The 20,704-nt window shown below is 43.6% G+C and overlaps 1 protein-coding gene across 1 annotated transcript in view; it reads right to left on the reverse strand.

Annotated features, from left to right (window-relative positions):
- Nucleotides 1–20,704, reverse strand: part of GFM2 (GTP dependent ribosome recycling factor mitochondrial 2) — a 1,110,238-nt gene that overhangs the window by 597,023 nt on the left and 492,511 nt on the right. Inside the window, 2 exon segments of the mRNA XM_044063950.1 lie at nucleotides 10,445–10,585; nucleotides 10,751–10,899. Of these exon segments, the coding sequence (XP_043919885.1) occupies nucleotides 10,445–10,585; nucleotides 10,751–10,899 (290 nt within the window).

The raw sequence follows: 20,704 nt of genomic DNA on the forward strand, positions 1-20,704 counted from the left end.
ACATCTAACTGGTGTAGTCTATATTCTGCCCTGTTGCCATAGTTTGGGAAGAACACAGGTAATTCGATAGATTTATTTAGATTGGTTTCCGAGCACACTTTAGGTAGAAAGGAAGGATTGGTACATAAGAAACTCTGTCCTTGTGAAAAACTATGTAAGGAGGGTGTACAGACAGAGCTTGGAGTTCCGATACTCATCTGGCGGAGGTGATGGCCGCCAAGAAAAGTGTCTTCATGACAAAAACTTTATGTCACACAATGATGCAGGTTCAAAGGGAGGCAAAATTAAGGAGGTCAGATCCCATGGAGCTGGAGGTTCCCTGATTGGAGGTCTTAGTAAGAAGGTCCCTTTTAGAAAGGCCTTACAGAGTTTGTGGGACATGATATTTAGCCTCATTTCCCCGATATGAAAGTTGGATATAGCGGCTAGCTGGACTCTAATTGTAGCTGCTGCCACCCCCTTTAAAAGGTTTAGTGAGAAATTCTAGCATTGCAGTGATGGGAGCCATAAAGGGATCTATACTATTCTCAGAGGCCCAGTGTGAAAACCTTTTCCATTTGCTGGAGTATAGCTTTCTGGTAGAAGGCTTGTGGGAAGAAATCAAAATATGTCTAACTGACGGGAGATGTCATGGAGCCTGGCTATTTATGGAACTGGAGCAGCCACTCTGTCAACTTTAGGGTCTGGATTAATGGATGGAATGTCCCTGACAAATGGGTCAGAAGGTCTGGAATTGGGTCCAGGATCAATGGTTCCTCTTGGAGATGGGCACATAGAAAGGGGAACCAAATTTGCTGAGGCCAGTATGCAGCAATAAGAATCAAGGTGCTTCTCAACATGTTGGCTTTCTGAAGAACTTTTGGTATCAAGGGAAGGCGTAAAGTAATCCCGGGTCCATTTGTATACGAGTGCATCCCTTGGTGACTTCCCTGGAGGGGGAATCAGGGCAAAGTAGCTGCTGCATTTGGCGTTCATGGACATGGTGAAAAGGTTGCTGAAGGGCTGACCCCATTTGCGGAAAATCTCTTCCACAACCTCTTGTTTTAGGGACCACTCTTGAGGCATCAGAATGGCTCTGCTGTGTTTGTCCGCTATCACACTGGATTTCCCCGGGATGTGCATTGCTGTCAGAAAACATTGAGAAGCAACAGCCCACTGCCATACTCTTTGTGCCTCTTGACATAAAGGGTAGGACTTGGCTCCTCCTTGTTTGTTTATGTACCACACTACTGACATGTTGTCTGTCTGAATTGAAATAGTTCCTATCTGGAGAGAGATCTGGAATGCTTGCAACACGTAAAGCAATGCTCTCATCTCTAGGACACTGATATGCAAGTGGTTCTCATATTTCTGCCAGATGCCTTGGACAGTTTTTCCCAGATAATGCCCCCACCCACCCTTTCTGAGAAGCATCCGTGGCCAGTGTGACTCCTGGTTGCAGAAAAACAAATGGATGTCCCGTGGTCAACAGAGTCATTTGAAATCACCACCATAGGTCCTTTTTGCACGATTCTGTGATAATGACCTTGTGTCACAGTGTTAGATCTTGCATGGACCACTGGGAGAAAAGTAGCTACTGAAGGACTATCATGTATAAACGAGCTAGAGGTACTAAAATGACAGCAGCTGCTATGGTGCCCAGAACTGTAAGTCAGTCTTTGCTTGCACTTTTCTTTTGGATATTAAGTTCTTGATTTGACGGTGTAGGGACTGAATCCTTTTGGGGGTATGTTTGGACAACATTTCCCTTGAGTCTAACTCTGTGCCTAAGAATATAAGAGGTTGTGAAGGGAACAAGGTAGACTTTTTGAAATTTATTGCAATGCCTAGCTTGGTACAGAGATGGATAGTTTCGTCCCTTGCTTGCACTAGTAAATGCTTGGTGGTGGTGATTATGAGCCAGTTGTGTAGGTATAGAAACACACGGAATCCCAAGCACCTCAAATGAGCCGTAACCACTGCCATAGATTTGGTGAACACTCTGGGGGCTGTAGTGAGACCAAAGGGCAGAGCTCAAAACTGGTAATGACTGACTCCCAGCCGAAAGTGCAAGTGTCTCCTGGATCGCCTGTCCATTTTTATGTGATAGTATGCATCCTGGGGATCGACTGAGCACATCCAATCATCTTTCCCAGAAAGGGGAGTACTGACTGCAGTGTCACCATCCGGAATTTTGATATCTTGACAGACTTGTTTAATCTCCTGAGATCCAAAAAGGGTCTCCAGCTCCCTGTCTTGCTTGAACTAAAAAAAAAAAACCTTTAGTAAGTGCGGATACTACTTGGTCTGTGGGGACATTTTGGATGACTTTTTTTTTCTAGCAACCTCTGTACCTCTAATGTTGCGTGGTCCCATTGACTGGGTGGAATATCTGGGATGGATTGTTTCTCCAAGGGGGGAGTGGAAAAGGGTATGTAATAACCTCTGGATATGATCGATTGTACCCATTTGTCTTGTGTGGTATCTAGCCTGGCATTTGGGTACAATGATAAGTGTCTCCTGACGGCCTCCAGATACGGACAGATGGGCCTCCACTTAGGAGCGCTGAAAGGGCTTTCCAGGGAAAGAATCCCTGTCACCTTGGTTCTGTGGACCCCCTCTGCTGTCAGGTCAGCGTCTTCCATTGTTGCTTCTCCCTCTGCCCTGGGGAGTCACCACGTGCGCCAGAAAATAATATTTGGGACTTATGGAACCACATTTTCCCCCCTCTCTAACCTTTGTGATAAGGTCTAATGGGGACGAAAAAATGGACCCCTACAGCAGACAGAGTTTTTCCCTCTTGCTCGCACCTGGTCAAGGTCTCTAACTTTGGGGCAAAAAAACAATGACAAGCCATCAAACGGGGCATTAATGAAGAAAGACTTGAAGGGTTCAGCAAAGTTACACAGACGTATCCAGGAATGTCTCCTTAAGGAAATTCCTGTACCTGATTGCTCCATCAGCTGCATAAAAGATCAGTCACATGGAGGAGTTGACCACGGAGTTTAGGGTGGAGAGCTGAGAGGAAAGCTTATCTGAGACCCCCAGCAGCTACATTACCCTGAAGGGCATCTCCTAGCTCTTTCAGGAGATCCCTCTGTAGTCTCGTAAAGTGGGTCAAGTAATTTAGTGATCGAAGCGTAAATGCCACTGAAGAAAAGTATTTGGTTAAAACTTCTTTCTCTGCTGGTGCTGTAATAAACTTGTTAGGCCTCCTCAGAACAGGCTCCACTGTATCTGGAGAGCCCCATGTCTTCCCTTCCGAGCAATCACATTCATCAATTGGTCAAAAGGCGGAGACACCCAAGAGGTGGAAGGGCAAGACCCAAAAGCTTCCAGGTATATCGATTCATCCTCAGAAGGATTGGTGGGCTCCCAGCCACCCCTCAGTTTAAGGACCTCCAAGATGTCTACAAAGGAGACATCTTCAGGGCGGGACCACGGGGACCCTTCCAAATCATCCAGGTTGGTATCTGAGGTGATAAGATTCATCCGGGGGGTCTATGTGCTTCCTCTTGAACAATCTCTTCTGTGGGACCTCCTCAAAGGGGGTGAAGGATAGGGAACTAAGAGGAAAAAAACAACAGGTAGGCCTGACGAAAAAGATGACAGCTAACAAAAACAGCAGTAAGAAACACAGACCAAAAGTCCCTAATTAACTACTAAATATTAACAATAATCTAACTATAATTTTTTTAAGCGATTAGTAAGAAAAAATTTAGCCAAGAGCCAGTCAGAAGTCACCTGATATGCTTGAGCGGCAAACAAGATCTGGGTTATGTTCTCAGAGCATCATGGGATAGGGCATAGCTTTGAACCAGTGGAAGGCCTCAAGTTTTTGAATTAAGCCGAGTCGGAACCGATGCTCGGTCCCAAACTCAACCAGCACAGAATGAAGGCAAGATAGGACAACATAACATCTTATTTTACTTTCCTGCCTGGCGGACAGCTTAACTGATGTCAGTATGCTCAGGTATAAAGGGAGGCAGCCTGTGTCATCACTTCAGTATTTTCTTGGCCCCATGAAGCCGAAGCCAGGAGTTAAGTAAAGGAAAATAAAGAAAGGGGGTACCTAAACTCAGGGTAACCTAGAGAAAGTGTCCACGGTCATATCTGGAAATTCTGGCCTACCTAGTAGGCCAAAGGGGTAGGAGGAAGAGAAAGAATACTGCAGCAGTGAATACACTCAAACATCTATATTTATGGTAAGTGTACACAACTTTACTATGTTCTTCATGTTTCACTGTTGCAGTCCTAACAGTTGCAAAGATTCCAAAAGCTTAACTGAGGGTGGATGGAGATCCACTAGAGGAGAGGATCCCCCTGCAGGACTGCAGAGGCAAATCCTGCTCTGGATTTAGAGAAAGCTGACAGGTGGTAGTGTTTTGTGAAGGTATGCACAGAAGACCAAGTGGCTGCTTCCAGAATGTCTTTGGTGGGGACACCCTTAAGGAAGGCTGTAGAAGTAGCTGTGGTGCTGGCAGAGTGTGGTCTAACCAAATTCAGCATTTTTTTCCTATGATGGCTGTAGCAGAAAGAAATGCAGTGAGAAATCCACTTGGAAATGGTCTGTTTAGAAGCTGGTTTTCCTTCACATCTGGGGGTGAAGGATATGAACAGTTAATCTGACTTCCTAAAGGATTTTGCCCTGTCTAGGTAGAAATGTAACATTCTGCACACATCCAGGTAGTGCAGTAATCTTTCTCCCTTATTCTGAGGATTGGGAAAGAAGGTATGCAGATGGATGGTTTGATTCAAAGACACATTGGTTACCACCTTAGGCACAAAGGAAGGGTTAGTCCTGAGGGAAACCATGTCTTTATGGAAGATAATGAAAGGCTTTACTGCCATTAGGGCCTGTAACTCTGAGACCCATCTAACAGAGGTAATTGCTAAAAGAAGAGCAGTCTTCCAAGTGAGGAATTTTAAAGAGGCATTAGCTACAGGTTCAGAGAGAGACAAAGACAATTTTTTCAGCACACAGTTGAAGTCCCATGAAGGTGTGGGTTTCCTCCAGGAGGGGCTTAATGTGAATGACACCCCTAAGGAACTGTTTCAAGAGAGGGTGAGAAAAGACTGGGGGGAGAACAGGAATGTGAGCAGAGATGGCTGAGTCATGTATTTTTATGGAGGAGTAAGAAAGGCCTTTATCCACTAGACGGGCCAGGTACTTCTGGCACCAAGCAGAGAAACTTTTCCATTTGGATGCGTAAGATTTCCGTGTGCTAGGCCTTCTGGATTCCTTCAGAATCTGTTGCACATGTTGACTTAAGTTGCTGTAGCAGTTAGGTGTTGAGGGATAATCCGGGTTGAAAGGTTCAGGGTCTGCAGACTGGGGTGCACTATCTTCCCTTTGTCTTGGGTGAGGAGGTCTACCTTCTGCGGTAATTGCAAAGGTTTCAGATTGGAGAGCTGGAGAAGGAGAGGAAACCAGGGTTGCCTGGGCCAGTTTGGAGCTATAAAAATGGTCCTTGGGCTCTATTCTCTTATTTTTAGGACTTGAGGCAGAAGAGGTAGGGGAGGTAAGCATAAATGAAGAGGTGAGTCCATGGGAAGGAGAAGGCATCTGTTCCCCATGCCAATGCCTTTCTTGTCCTGGTACAGAATTTTCTCCAGTTGAGCATTGTCCTCACTGGCACACAGGTTCACATGTGGGATACCCAATTTTGAGTTATGCTGAGGTAAATGGGTGCCACTCATGGGGGTCTGTCTAGTTCCTGCTGAGGTGGTCTGCAAGGATGTTTTGTACCCCTGACAGATATTGCACTAGTAGGTACAGTCCCATGGAATGTGCTGTCTCTCAGACTTGCATGGCTAGATGGCACAGGGTGTAGGAGGGTGTGCCTCCTTGTCTGTGTACCACATGACTGTGGTGTTGCCTGTCTGTACTACCAGCACCCCTACTATCCATTTCTCTTTGAAGACCAGTAAGCCTTTTAGAACTGCCATGACTTCTTCCCAATTTATGTGCATCTTCTTGGTCTATGGAAGCAGAGAGTCATAAATGCTCTTTGGCAGAGGCAGATGTCCTAGAACTCCCTTGTCTGTGTGAGTCTGAAGTTCACTGTCTGGATCTTTGTTGATGTGGTCTATGACTGGGAGTTCTGTCCCTCTGAGGCTTTCTCTGTTTGCTCCTAGAGTGGGTTGGAAAGGACCAATGTTTGGCCAGAAAATTCCTGCTGAACCTGGGGTGCTGCACTTGTAGAACGTCCCTTACCATTTGCATAGATTTTGCTTTGCCCTCCATCTTTCTGAGGACTGCTTCAGCTTTTGCCCCCAAAAGGCATTCTTTTTCAAGGAGGGAGATTAGCATTTACCTGGTCGGGGGGAGCTGTTCTCTAAGCCAAGAGTGTCTTCTGATCACTGTGCTAGTGACAGCTGCCCCACAAGAGGCTTCTACGGCATCATACCCACAATGAAGGGAGTGTTTTGCCACTTGAAAACTGGAATGGCACAGATCTAAAAGTTCCTTAGAAAGGTTTCTATCCTCTAGGCCAGTGAGCTTTTGTTTTAGTTGGTCAAGAATGGTTTTCTAGCATTTGATCACATGAAATTGACAATTGAGGGCCCTCATGGTGAGGGTAGCCGAAGTGTATACTTTCTTTCCAAATCTAGCAAGAGTTCTACTTTATTTGTCAGTAGGTAAAGAGTTCCTAGAGGTACTGGTTTTAAACCCCTTGGGGCCGGGTGTGACCACTTTAGGGCCAGCAGTTGGGTTTTTAAACAGATATTTATGAGAGTCCTGGACCGTGTAAAAAATGGTCAGACTTTCTGGGTGCAGAAGGTAGCTTGTCAGGATTTAAGGAAGAATCCTGAAATACATCTTCCACTACTTCCAGGATAGGTGGGATTGCTTGGGGTTTGTGCTCAAGGAGGTCTAAGAACTCCCTTACTCTCTTTTTGGCCTGTGGGTATTCTTCTGCTTCCCATTGGAAATGCTGTCTCATAGCATGAAGAGTCTCTCCAAAGGTGAGGTCTTCAGGTGGAGAGACAGACAGAAGAATTTTCTCTGAAGCTGATTCCTCATAAGAGGCGTAAGTGGGGCCTTCCTCAGAAGCAGAGTCCTTCAAATCAGACTCTTTTTTTGAATGCAGAAGATCAGGGTGGAATACAGGATGGGTGTCACTTTTTCTTTTCCCTGGGGTGATATCCCCTGAAGTCTGTCTGGACCTTACAATGTTAATGAGGTCTTCAGCCAATTTGACCAAATCTTGTCCCTGAAACTGGGAGCCCATAGGCTTAGGTGAAGGTGATTTGTGGAAAATGTTCAGTTTGTTCTCATGTTGTTAATTCTTTCAGCACTATTAATAATGTTAAATTTATATCTAGAGGGGTATATACATGTGATAGTAAAGGGGTTGTATATGTTTTACGTTGTCTATGTGATTTATTTTATATTGGGGAAACAAAAAGGATGTTCCGTACTAGATTTCTGGAGCACTTGAGGGATATAAAACATCAGAGAGAGGACAAGATAATTTCTGCTCATTTTAAAATAGAACATAACAGTAACTTTGCTTTATTGCAGAGTTCAATACTGGAACAAATTAATTGTAGATGGGGAGAGGAACAGATATTAAAAGAATAGTTGCTGTATAAGGAATGTATTTATATTTTAAAATATAAAACATTGGTCCCTAAGGGACTAAATAATGAGTTAAACTGGAAATGCTTACTTTAAATGTGAAGTGTTACTAATTGTTTAAGTGTGTAATTGGAACTCATTAGAGTTTGTTTAATGATTGGACTGTATAAAAGTGGAGGTCTTGGATTGTGTATTTCTATTCCTAGAAGGTGGTTACACTGAGGCACTAGAATAAGTGAATAAAAGTATTTAATTTTAATATCGAACTGCTGTCAAACTGCTCTATTTTTTGGTGTTTCTACATTCCATTTGGATTTTTTTCATTGTTGAAGTATTTTGGAGTCAAGGTGGTGTTTTATTACCATGTCCTCAGATCCAAATGAGGATGTTCCTTGGTTATTTTGTGAGGAGTTCACCTCTGTCTTGGGGGGCCCAGAGGACTACTGAAAATTTTTTGAGCGGTTCACATGCTGTGTCTGCTGCACCAAATGATGGTCGTCCTGTAAGTCAGAATGTGGGTCAACTTTATAATAAATTTATTACTTAAAGATCTAAGCAGGCGTCTAACCCGTTTTTGTCTGTGGGTCAAACTTTGAGTGCTATACCCACAGACAATAGAGAGCTTTGTGAGACATTTGAAAAATTATTGGAGAAGGAAACAAAGTTTATTTTAATATTCTGGGGTTGCAGCGCTACATTGAGCTTAATGTTACACCAAGGGGCCTTCGCTTTATAAAAAGTCCCAGTACCCCATTCGATGATAACTGCCCTATGGACAAACAGTTCAAAGAACGCTGGCTAGCTGCTTCAAATAAATGTGTGATAGAATGGCTGTACATTTTGAAGGAAAGAGACCAGTTTAAACATAAACTGAAGCAGGAACTGGCATCCTTGTCAAACACTATCAGTGCTTCTTTGGGAGCAACTAATGTTAGCAGTTTTTTGGATAGGGTTAACACTAAGATGTCCGCTTTGGAAGCAGAGTTAGCTGAATTACACAAAAAAAAAAAAAAAAAACAACTTCTACTTGACGTTCGTGATTATGAAAGGGGAGGTGAGCCTTTGTGGCTTTGCCTAATCATCAGTGAAAGAAACTACAACGGAGGAACGGAGGTTTGAAGAAGGCATCCTCTGTTTCCTTGGCATCTTCTGAAGGGGCTAGTCAGTCCAAATGGTGCGATAGTTCGGACAGTGAGTTTCCATATTTACCCCCTCCACAACAAACTGAGGATTTTCAATGCCATTTTTGGAATGGAGGGGATGGCTGAGGGCTTTTACGACAGGAAATCCCAACTGTCAGGACTGCAACAGCGAAACACTGAGAAAATCAAAACAAACCTAATAAACAAAAGCAAAATAAAATAAATAAAAAATCTTCAAATAGTTTATTCAGTGATTCATCTGGGAATTTAATCCCCTCCTGGCCAGGATCACCTGCCCGTCCCCACAGGCTGTAAAGAACAGGACTCTGAAAAAAGGTTTACAGAGAGAAGAGAAGATAGAAGAGAAACTGCCACTGCTGCTCACAGACACAAACTTTGTGTCAGGAGTTGTGGTCTTGCCTCCTTATGTGCTGACACCATTGTCAGTGGCCAATGAGGGCTATGAAGTCTGGTTACTGGAGGCAATACTGCCATTGGAGTGAGGACAGGTACACCTCTCACATGTGCTCACTCACTCAACTCCAGATTATCATTTTCTGCTACGGCCTCCACCAGAGACAGAAGCCAGATCACGCTCCACCCACACATCCTTCTTCATTACTCCCCCTTGGGAAAGGTTGGCAGGCTTTAGCCTGATCATTTTTCCCTTGCCCTCTGTCAATATCAACAGGTGCTTGAGCCACTAATCAAATTCAGATAACCTCAGTCATAGGGCTTTATCCTGCAATGCTATGAATCTGACCGCATTTCCTACTTAATGCTGGCTGATCCTATGATAACACAATAAGAAAAACATGAATGTTTCTATGTTAAGCTACTTAAAGGTGCACTGTTTATAATGCAATACTAATAACCAGCAAGAATAGTTTAGATTTTTTTCTATTAACTATTTACATTAAAATAATAATGGCAAATATGGATAATATGATATACATTGTTACTTACTTATTATGCAACTAGCAAGTGGTTTCTTAAAGAGCTTAGTATACCAACCAAAAAAAAAAAAACCTGCAAACAAACAAACCAAAACCAGTTACGGATTTTTATTCATTCTTCCAACAAGGCAATTACCAAACACCCTGACATCTTGATAATTCTCTTTAAACAGTAAATGGACTTACTACACATTTATAAAAGCCCAATCAACTAATCAGAAAAAGGTATAATTTTACAAGCACAGCTTACACATTTAAAGTGCCCCTGCAAATGGTATTTATAGTCTTAATTCTACAAGGGCACTTTAAAAGTGTAAACTATGCTTTGTAGAATCATGCATTTTTTTCTGATTTGTTGAATAGACTTTATTATGTCGTTATAATGGGATGTGTAATATGTTAGTTAAATAAAACCCTTAGAAAGGGAAATGCATAATTAACATTCTAAACATTCTGCAGTTATGTCTCACTGTTCTACTACTCCAGGATGGTCACAAGAGACATTCTAGAACTCCAGGAGATAAAAGAGGAGAGAGGAAATGTTACCACTTGGAATATCTTATTTGTACAGCAGTCCACTAACAGGTCTACCCAAACGCAAAGGAACATTGACTATCAAAATCATGAAACAAGGTGTATCACCTGGTTTGCTGGCATCCAGACACTATTCTACACTATCTGCTTGTCTTACCAGAAAAAAGACCATTTCACCACCATTAAGCTAACCAATAAAAATGCTATAATTTTTTTCCTGGAGTACTTGCAGCATCAAACCTACTTACGTGTTGTCCTGATTGATGTTGTAAATAGATGATTGTGGCTTCATCACTCCTGAATAAACTCGCACAAATACCAAAGGCCCACGCTGTTTGTCATGCAGAACTTTAAAGGCCAGAGCACATAAGTCATCACCATACCAATACCTGAGAAAAAGAAAAAAAATTGTTTACAGATCTTTCACTCATGCCTCTGTCACTAAAGATTTACAAGTCCTTACAATGCTCCAACTGTGAATGGCTGTCATCCACCATAAAAACTTAATAAGAAAACAGCCCAATAATAACGCTAATGTCTTCTTGCATACTCACTGAAAGTCATGATGGCATTCATTTGGTGCTGGTAGATATGAAGCGATTGCATCCAGTAATAACTGGACTCCTTTATTCTTCAAGGCACTGCCACACAGTACAGGCACAGCAGACTGAGCAACTGTCACTTTTCGAATGGCTGACTGCAGCTGCATTGATAAAAAAATCGAGACTTTACTTTCTCATATTATGCATAACTTCAATTTACCTTAGTATCATTTCAAAGTAAAACACAAATGGGACAAAAAAGAAACAAACACACAAACAAGATGTATTTTAAGCCACTCTGGTGGCACAAATGGCAAGTTTAGTTCAGGTTGATACCATTAGTTGTGCTTGTACATTGAACATCATACAAAAGTAAAAATCTGTCCACTTACAATGCAGTTCAATGGCTTAGATACTTAAACCATAGTAGCAGATATTCAAGGAGGTGTCACTGTAACAGCAAACCATAACATTTATGTTATCCACATTGTGCTCCTCTGCCCAATCAGAGGTTTTGACAGATAAGCGTCTGTCCTTGTGACAATTAACGTTGGTCTCATACCAGTGCTCAGCTAGAAGCCATCTTATGGTGCCGACTCTCTTCTGGTCCTCACAAGGACTTAAAACGGCAGGAAGCCATCATTAGTACAACAAAATACTATTATAATACAATGCAACTGTATAAAACATTTACCATAAAAATATATCAAGCTTCTTGGGGGAATGGAAGAAAGGAAATGTTAATATTACAATGACCTTTTCTAAAAGATGTATGTTATTGTAAGTACCTTAGCCACAATTGCAATTACCTCCTTCAGGTAGGGCCACTGTAACAGCAAATCATATCATTAAGTAGATTCCTAAGCAGTATTAATACACCCAAGGAAGAAAGACAGATGCAAAATTTTTAGAAGCAAAGCTGTGCCTAAGGCTATCACCCCCCACCTTCCTCCAAGACTGTGCTTCCAGATTTGTTGAGTTTTGCAGCAGCTTCTAAAATGTCTTCTGTCAGTGCCTCAGGCTCAACAGGTAGCACATTCTCCTTGGAAGATCAGAAGACTATTAGTTCTATTTCCACACAGATTGCTTGCATTCATTTTCCAGTTCTGACACTGCAGTGCAGCATGGTGGAGGCTGCACTCCTGAGATGCTATACTTCAAATGAGATGTTAAACTGAGGTTCCTTATACCTGAGCTGGTGGTAGCTGAGGTGGAAGTAAAAGAAAGTACAGTTTTGTACCTACCATAAATGTAGATGTCCGATAGGTATGCATCTGCAGTCATAACATATGGGTTGTCCTGCCTCAGGCAGCCCTTGTCGGCGGATTCCAAAGTCTGGTTGTGGCCTCGGCTTATGTCCCACTTTCCTGGGCGTCAGAGTGTCTGGGGTATAAAAGCATCAGCCGACGCCATTTTCCTCAGTTTTTCTTGCCCCAGATGCCAGGTGCCCTCTAGGAAGGCTAAATTTGGATAAATGCAAAAAAGTTCCAAACATTTGCAAAATTATATAATTATATACATGTATATACAAACAAATACACCATAATAGATTCCCCCAGCTAGCTAAAAGAGGGGTAAGTACCCTAGGAATACCACAGAGGGGTAGGAGGGAGGTTAAACCTGACTGCAGATGCATACCTATCGGACATCTACATTTATGGTAGGTACAAAACTGTACTATGTCCTTCAAGGATGCATCTGCAGTCATAACATATGGGTAGAATACCATAGCCAATCTGGGGGAGGAGGTACTAAGAAAAGGATGGTGTAGCTAATATCCTGCAGGACTGCAGTAGCAAAACCTGCTCTGGATCTGGAGTATAAGGTAGATTGTAATGTTTGGCAAATGTATGCAGACTCAAGTAGCAGCTTCTAAAATGTCCTTGGTAGCCACCCCTCGTAGGAAGGCTGTAGTGGTGGCCGTGGCCCTTGTGGAATGAGGCCTGATGTTTTCAGGAACTGTCTTGCCATGAAAGGAGTAACAAAATCGAATGCAATTTCCCATCCATTTTGAAATTGTCTGTTTGGAAATTGCTTTTCCTTGTACCCCAGTAGCATATGCTACAAATTGTTGGTCAGTCTTTCTGCTAGTTTTAGTTCTGTCCAAGTAGTAGCGTGGTCTGTGTATATAGTACAGTTTTGTACCTACCATAAATGTAGATTTTCGAAGATCCACATTGCTGCAGTCCTTACATATGGGTAGTCCGCTGTCCTCGGTCGGCCCGAATACCAAAGTATTAGGCTGACGTCGGTCATGGGCGCTCAGATCTGACATCAGAGCGTCAGGGTATTAAAGCGCATGACCAACGTCATATCCTCAGTCTTTTCTTGCCCCAGATGTCAGAAGGCCTAAAAGAAAGGCCACCGCCAAAATAGAATACTTCCCAAAAGGCATGTACAAATAACAGCTACCACCCAAACCATACAACCATTCCAAACTACAGAGGGAAGGAGGGAGGGTAAATTGGACTGCAGCAATGTGGATCTTGAACATCTACATTTATGGTAGGTACAAAACTGTACTATGTTCTTCATCTCACATTGCTGCAGTCCTTACATATGGGTAGAATCCCAAAGCAGAGGTAAAGGGAGGCTGGCAAAATCATAAAAGCATTGGGAGCTGCCAAAATGCCCTGTAAGATTGCAGTGGCAAATCCAGCCCTAGATTTGGAATAAAGAGGAAGGTGGTAATGTTTAGAGAAAGTATGCACTGAACTCCAAGTAGCTGCTTCCAAAATATCTTTAGTAGCTACTCCCTTAAAAAGCTGTAGAAGTGGCAGTAGCCCTAGTGGAGTGAGGTCTGATTCCAGCCGGAATCTCCTTACCATGATGAGAATAACAAAAAGCAATACAAAATCCAATCCACTTAGAAATAGTTTATTTTGAAACAGGTTTCCCCTGAGAACCCAAAGCAAAAGAAACAAACAACTGCTGAGACTGTCTGAACCCTTTAGTCCTGCTCAAATAATAACGCAACTGCCTGTGAATATCCAAAGTGTGCAAAATTTTTCTCCCTTTATTTTGGGGATCTGCATAAAAAGTAGGCAAATGAATTGATTGGTTCAAGGCCACATTTGAAACCACTTTAGGCATAAAAGTAGGATTAGTACGCAGAGAGATACCTATCCTTATGAAAAATTAGGAAGGGTTCAACTGCCATAAGAGCCTGTAATTCAGAAACCCTTCTAGCAGGCGTAATGGCCAACAAAAAGCAGTCTTCCAAGACAAAAACTTTAACTCAGCAGTAGCTGCAGGTTCAAAAGGAGGTAAAGTAAGTTTTCCAACACAAAATTGAGATCCCAGGCTGGAGTAGGAGCTCTATGTGGGGTCTTATGTTCTTTGCCCTCTAAGAAATTGCTTAAACAAAGGATGAGAGAATAATGGAGGGTCACAGTCATAGTGAGCAGAAATGGCTGCAGCATGAACTTTTATAGAGGAGAAAGACAAACCCTTGTCTAATAATTCTGTAAGATATTGAAGAGAAACACTTAAATCAGGCCTGGAAACATCAAAGCCCTTTGTTTTGCTCCAAATTAAAAATCTCCTCCATTTATCAGCATAAACTTTCCTTGTACTAGGCCTTCTGGCCTCCAAAATAACATTCAAAACTTGTTGTGGAAGCTGCGACCCTCAGGCTCTAGAACAGAATATGCCAGGCTGTTAGATGCAGGGACTGAATCCTGACATTGAGGAAATGATTGCCCTCCTGTGACAAAAGGTGCGGAATCGAGGCAAAGGCCATGGAGGCTCCCGTACTAAACTCCTCAGCAGAGGTACTAGTGCTGTCGAGGCCAATCTGGAGCTATTAGAATCATGGAGGGCTTGTCTTGTCTGACCTTCAAGAGTACCTTGGGAGGAGAGGCAGAGGCGGAAAGGCATAGGCGTGAAGATTGCTCCAACTGAATGATAGAGCATCCACTTTCCAAGCTGTGGGATGAAACATTTTTGTGCAAAACTTTGGCAACTGGAAATTTAGTGGAGAAGCGAACAGATCTATGTCTGGAGTTCCCCATACCACTGTCAATTTTGCAAATACATGAGGATCAATTTCCACTCATGGGGATCCACTATCTGTCTGCTCAAAACATCTGCTAAGGAGTTCTGTGCTCCTGGTAGAAACCTTGCCTGAAGATTGAGGTGTAAACTGAGAGCAGTCTCCCACAAAATCATTGCTTGCCTGCAAAGAGGGTAGAATGGGTTCCCCCTTGCTTGTTGATGTACCACATGACAGTTGTGTTGTCTGTTTGAATCAACACTTGCCCTGGGTGAAGTAAATCCTTGAAAGCCATCAATGCAAATTGGACTGCTAACATCTCCTTCAAGTTGATATGTAAATGTTGAAGTCTGGCAGGCCGCGTGTCTTGCACCCATATTCCATTGAGGTATGCTCCCAAGCCTTGTCCGAGGCATCTGTCGTTAAAATCTGACTCGCCTCTGGTCGGGTCACAGAGAGTCCCTTGTTTAGGTGACATTCCTGAGCCCACCACAAAAATTCCTTTTGAATGCAAGGTATTATTTGAATGACAGTGTCAGATCTTGGCAGTGTTGTGTCCATACATTTTTGAGATACCATTGTAGCTTCCTCATATGCAGTTTGGCATTGGGAAGCACCAGAATACAAGATGCCATGAACTCCAAGGCTTGAAGGACTGTCCTTGCAGTCAGCCTGGACCGTGAGACAATTGATGGAAGTAAAGTAAGGTTCTTTTGCTTGTCCGGGGTCAAAAAGCCATCTGGGAAGGTGTATTCAGTCTCACACCCAGAAAGCACATTTCCTGAGAGGGTACTAGACTGGACTTTGTTTCGTTCACAGAATACCCTAGGCACCTTAACACTGCCATCACATACTGTAGATGATGAAGAAGTTCGTACTTGTCTTGAGCAAGAATCAGGCAATCGTCCAAATAAGGATAAATGTGTATTCCTCTTAACCTGCAGAAGGCTATCACTGGAGCCAGAACCTTTGTGAACACCTGGGCGCAGCAGATAAGCCAAAGGGCAATGCAGAGAACTGATAATGTAAAGTCCCAGCCAGCGCAGGTACCTCCTGCAACTGGGCCTGATAGGAACATGAAGATAAGCCTCTTTGAGATCCAGAGTTACCATCCAGTGATCTTTGCCCAACAGAGGTAGAAGTTGTTGCAACGTCAACATTTTGAATTTTGGAATGTCTAGGTATGTGTTGAGGATAGATAAGTCCAAAATCGGTCTCCAAGTGTTTCCTTTCTTTGGTACTAGAAACAGGTGAGAATAAAATCCTAGGCCCACTTCTGACAGAGGGACCTGCTGTATAGCCCCATTTGAAGAAGTAAAGAAATCTGCTTGTGAGCCTCTACCCTTTGCTGAGGAGGCGTCTGGCATGCCTTTGAAAGGAGGCAATGTATGGAAATAAAACTTGTAGCCTCGGTCTATAATGTCCAACACCCATTTGTCCTGGGTGACTAAAAGCCAGTTTTGCTTGAAGAGTGCCAACTTTCCTCCCAAAGGAGCTGCCAGACAGGAAGAATCTGGCAGCTGAAAATGCAGGTCATTGGGCCTGTTTACGAAAGGACTGGCCCCTGCCCACACCTGTAGATTGTGCAGGTGAACTCCACGTTCTAGGCCTGAAAGTACTCTGAGCTCTGCCCCTACCACGTCTAGATCTACCCCTAGACTGTGAATCAGAAGAAGGATAAGCCCATCCCTTAGTAGGCCAATTCCTGCTAAACCTAGGAGGCTGCACCTGCAAAAAATCTTTAACAGTCTGCATAGACTTAGCCTTGTCTTCCATTCTCTTCAAGACAGACTCCACAGGAGAACCAAACAAAACTTCAGACTGTAAAGGAGCATCCAAAATTCTAGATTTAACATGCTCAGACAAATTCTGATCCTTAAGCCAGGCGTGCCTGCGAATAACTGAACCAGTGGCAGCCACCCTGGAAGAAGCCTGTAAAGCGTCGAAACCACACTGCAAAGAATGCTTACCCACCTGTTCAGAGGCATGTACCAAATCCTGTAATTCTTTACACTCTATGCCCTCTGCCAAAGCATCCACTTTAGATTTTAGTTGAGTAAGGAGAAAATTCTGATACTTCAACATATGAAACTGGCAATTCAAAGCCCTCATTGCTAAAGTGGAAGAGGTATACACTTTCTTACCCCATCTATCCAAAGCTCTAGCATCTTTATCAATAGGAACTGGATTCTTTACAACAGAAGCCCTGACACCCTTAGGTCCCTGGCTAATAGTTTCTGGGTCAGCCCTTGGACTCTTATACAGATATTTATGAGCCTCAGGTACTCTGTAATACCTGTCTGGCTTAACTGGCGCAGGAGGCAGAGAGTCTGGATTAAGGGAAGCCTCGAGAAAACGTCTTGAACAACATCCAAAACAGGAGGTATAGCCAAGGGCCTATGTTGTGGTAAAAACAAAATTCCCTAAGCCTCTTTCGGGAATCTGAGAAATCCTGACCTTCCCATTTAAAATGTTCCCTCATAGAATGCAGGGTTTCTGAAAAAGAAAAATCCTCTGGGGGAGAAGCAGAAGGAGTGGAATCCTCTGCGTCTGAATCACAATAAGGGGGAAAATCCTGAATGTCTTCAGCAAGACTCTGAGTAATCTGAAGCCTGCTCCAAACTTTCCACCTCTGGCTCCACCTTAGGCCTCTTATCAGGAGGGGGCATAGAACCTCTGATTAAAGAAATTAAATCTTCTGCCATTTTAAGCATGTGTTTTTAGGCACAGAACCTGCAGAACTAGGACTGACACCGTGGAAGGCAAACCAGGCCTGCCTTTGGAAGGAGCCTTAGAGACAGAAGGAGAAGGCCTAACCACCTTAGGCAAGGAAGGAGAACAGCAACCTGAGAGGCCCCTCAGCCTGACCCTGACTCCTGAGAGGCCACATCTTGCAAAATTAAAGCCTCCCCTGAGACTCAACTGAAATCTCGGCTGGATCCACAGATTCCACGTAGTTTCTAAGAACCGGCGTCCGGGCAGGCGACTCATCCTACCTGGACTTTAAAGATTTGTCTTTAGCTTCTTACGTGGTAGCGGTAGGAGGATCCGGCGGCATATTATAATTACACCGCTTGCGAAGACAAGCCTGGCGCAATCTAACCTACGTTTAATGGTGCGCTTATTAAACCTAGCACAAAGCGACACCCGACTACGTCGTGCTCAGGTCCCAAACAAGGAATACAAAGAGAGTGGTAATCCCTATGCGGTATCCGTTTCCCACAAGAAATACAATTATTCACTTTTTCTGACATCCGGAATTAACTGAGGCAAGAAAAACAAAATATTCCCCAGCGGGTACTTAGCCAACTTGGTGTCGGTCTGAAACTCAGAATACGAAAATTTCAGAGCATGAGCGGCACTTGCAAACGTTGCTTCTGCATCGGACCATGCGGCAAAAAAGACTGAGGATATGACGTCGGTCATGCGCTTTAATACCCTGACACTCTGATGTCAGATCTGAGCACCCATGACCGACGTCAGCCTAATACTTTGGTATTCGGGCCGACCGAGGACAGCGGACTACCCATATGTAAGGACTGCAGCAATGTGAGATGAAGAACATCCAGGGTGTGCAGAAGTTTTTCCCCTCTATTCTGTGGATTTGGGAAGAACGTAGGCAAGTGAATAGCTTGGTTCAAGGATACCCTAGATACCACCTTTGGCATAAAAGTAGGATTGGTTCTTAGTGAAACTCTGTCCTGATGGAAGATAAGAAATGGCTGTACTGCCATTACTCTTCTTGCTGAAGTTATTGCCAGAAGGAATGCAGTTTTCCAAGACAGAAACTGTAGATCCGCTGATGCTGCTGGTTCAAAAGGAGGAAGTGTTAGTTTCTCCAACACAAAGTTGAGATCCCAAGCGGGTAGAGGGGGTTTTCTTGGAGGTTTAATATTTTTGATCCCTCTCAGAAATTGCCTGAGGAGAGGGTGTGAGAAGATAGGTGGATCCACATTGTATTCTGCTGAAATTGCTGAGGCATGAATCTTAATGGAAGAATAGGACAGGCCATTGTGGAACAATTCTGCTAAGTATTCCAGAATATGTGTCATGCTTGCCACTGTCACATCTGAGCCTTTTGATGTGTTCCAAATGAGAAATCTTTTCCATTTAGCTGAGTATGTCTTCCTTGTGGAAGGCCGGCGAGCTTCCAAGATGATGTCCTTCACTCTCTGTGATAAAACATTTTGCTTGGGATTTAAGGAATTTTCCAGGCAGTTAGCTGCAATGTTTTCAAGTTGGGATGCCTGATCTTGAAATTGTTCTGCGTCAGAAGAAGAGGCCATAGGGGGAGAGGTCATGGTTTTGCCTGTGACATGCTTCTCAATAATGGATACCAGTGTTGCCTTGGCCAGTCTGGAGCTATCAGAATCACTCTTGGCTGCTCCTCCCTGATCTTCAGTAGAACCTTGTACATTAATGGGAGAGGTGGGAAGGCATATACTTTTAGAGCTTTCCAGCTGAAAGAGAGAGAGAGAGTCCACCCTCCAAGCTTGTGGGTGGTATGTCCTTGAGCAGAATGTCTTCAGTTGATGGTTGAGGGGGGAGGCGAACAGATCTATCTCCGGCATTCCCCATGCCTTTGCTATGAGTTGGAAGATGTCTGGGTGCAGCACCATTCGTGTGCATCCATGGTAGTTCTGCTTAAGCTGTCTGCCAGTGTATTCTCTTTTCCTGGCACGAACTGGGACTGTAGTTGGATATTGAGGTTCAGGCATAGTTCCCATAGATTCATAGCCAGCCAGCAGAGAGGGTAGGAGTGTGTGCCTCCCTGCTTGTTTATGTACCACATGACCGTGGTGTTGTCTGTCCTTATTAACAGGTGGCCTTGATGGAGGAAGGGTTTGAAAGCCTCGATTGCATGCATCACTGCCAGCATTTCCTTTTGGTTTATGTGCATGCGTAGCTGACCTTGAGACCATAGGGCTTGGATACATTTGCCCTCCATGTGTGCTCCCCATCCTCGGTCTGAAGCGTCCGTGGTGATGGTTTGTTTTGTTTTTGGTTTGTTGAAAGGCAACCCTCTGTTGGACTGGCAGGCATGAGCCCACCACAGAAATTCCTTTTGAAGGCAAGGAATGATTGGTATCAAAGTTTCTAAACTGTGACTGTGTTGAGACCATACACTCCTTAGGTACCATTGTAATTTTCTCATATGCAGCCTGGCCTGTGGTATCAGAATTATGCAGGATGCCATGTAACCCAGGGCCTGCAGGATTTTCCTTGCAGTAAGCTGAGTTTGTCTTGTCAGAATCATGAAGTAATCTGGAAGTTGTTTTTTTTTCTTCTGTGAGAAAGGCCATTTGGGTGGTTGTGTCCAGATCTGCACCCAAAAGGTTATTCTTTGGGATGGCACAAGTCTTGACTTTTGGATGTTGACTGTGTATCCCAAGGCCTGTAACAGGTGGATGGCATAGGCCAAGTCCTTTATCAAATTCCCTTGTTGTCCGCTTGTATAAGGCAGTCGTCCAGATATGGGTAGATCTGAATCCCTGAAGTCTGCAGTGTGCAATTACTGATGCCAGGCATTTCGTGAATACTCTGGGCGCAGTAGATAAGCCAAAGGGCAATGCTGAGAATTGATAATGCTCTGATCCTGCAAGAAATCTGAGGTGTCTTCTGCAACTTGGTCGAATAGGGACGTGCAGGTATGCCTCCTTGAGATCTAGAGTCACCAGCCAAGACTCCTTGCCCAACATGGGAAGAAGTTGCTGTAGGGTCAGCATCTTGAATTTTGGCACAATGAGGTAAGTATTCAGTGCGGACAGGTCGAGAATAGGCCTCCATTGATTTTCTTTTCTTGGTACAAGGAATAGTCTGGAGTAAAATCCTTGGCCTTGTTCTGAAAGTGGTACCTTTTCTATAGCTTTCATTTGAAGCAAGCTGTTGATCTGCCTTAAAGCCTCTGCCCTCTGATTTGGTGGTAGGTTTGGCATTCTGTTTCTTTTTGGCAAAGTGTGGAAGTGGAACCT

Source organism: Protopterus annectens, chromosome 2.part2, assembly GCF_019279795.1.
Source record: "Protopterus annectens isolate FY-2018-M chromosome 2.part2, PAN1.0, whole genome shotgun sequence".
Taxonomy (NCBI): domain Eukaryota; kingdom Metazoa; phylum Chordata; order Ceratodontiformes; family Protopteridae; genus Protopterus; species Protopterus annectens.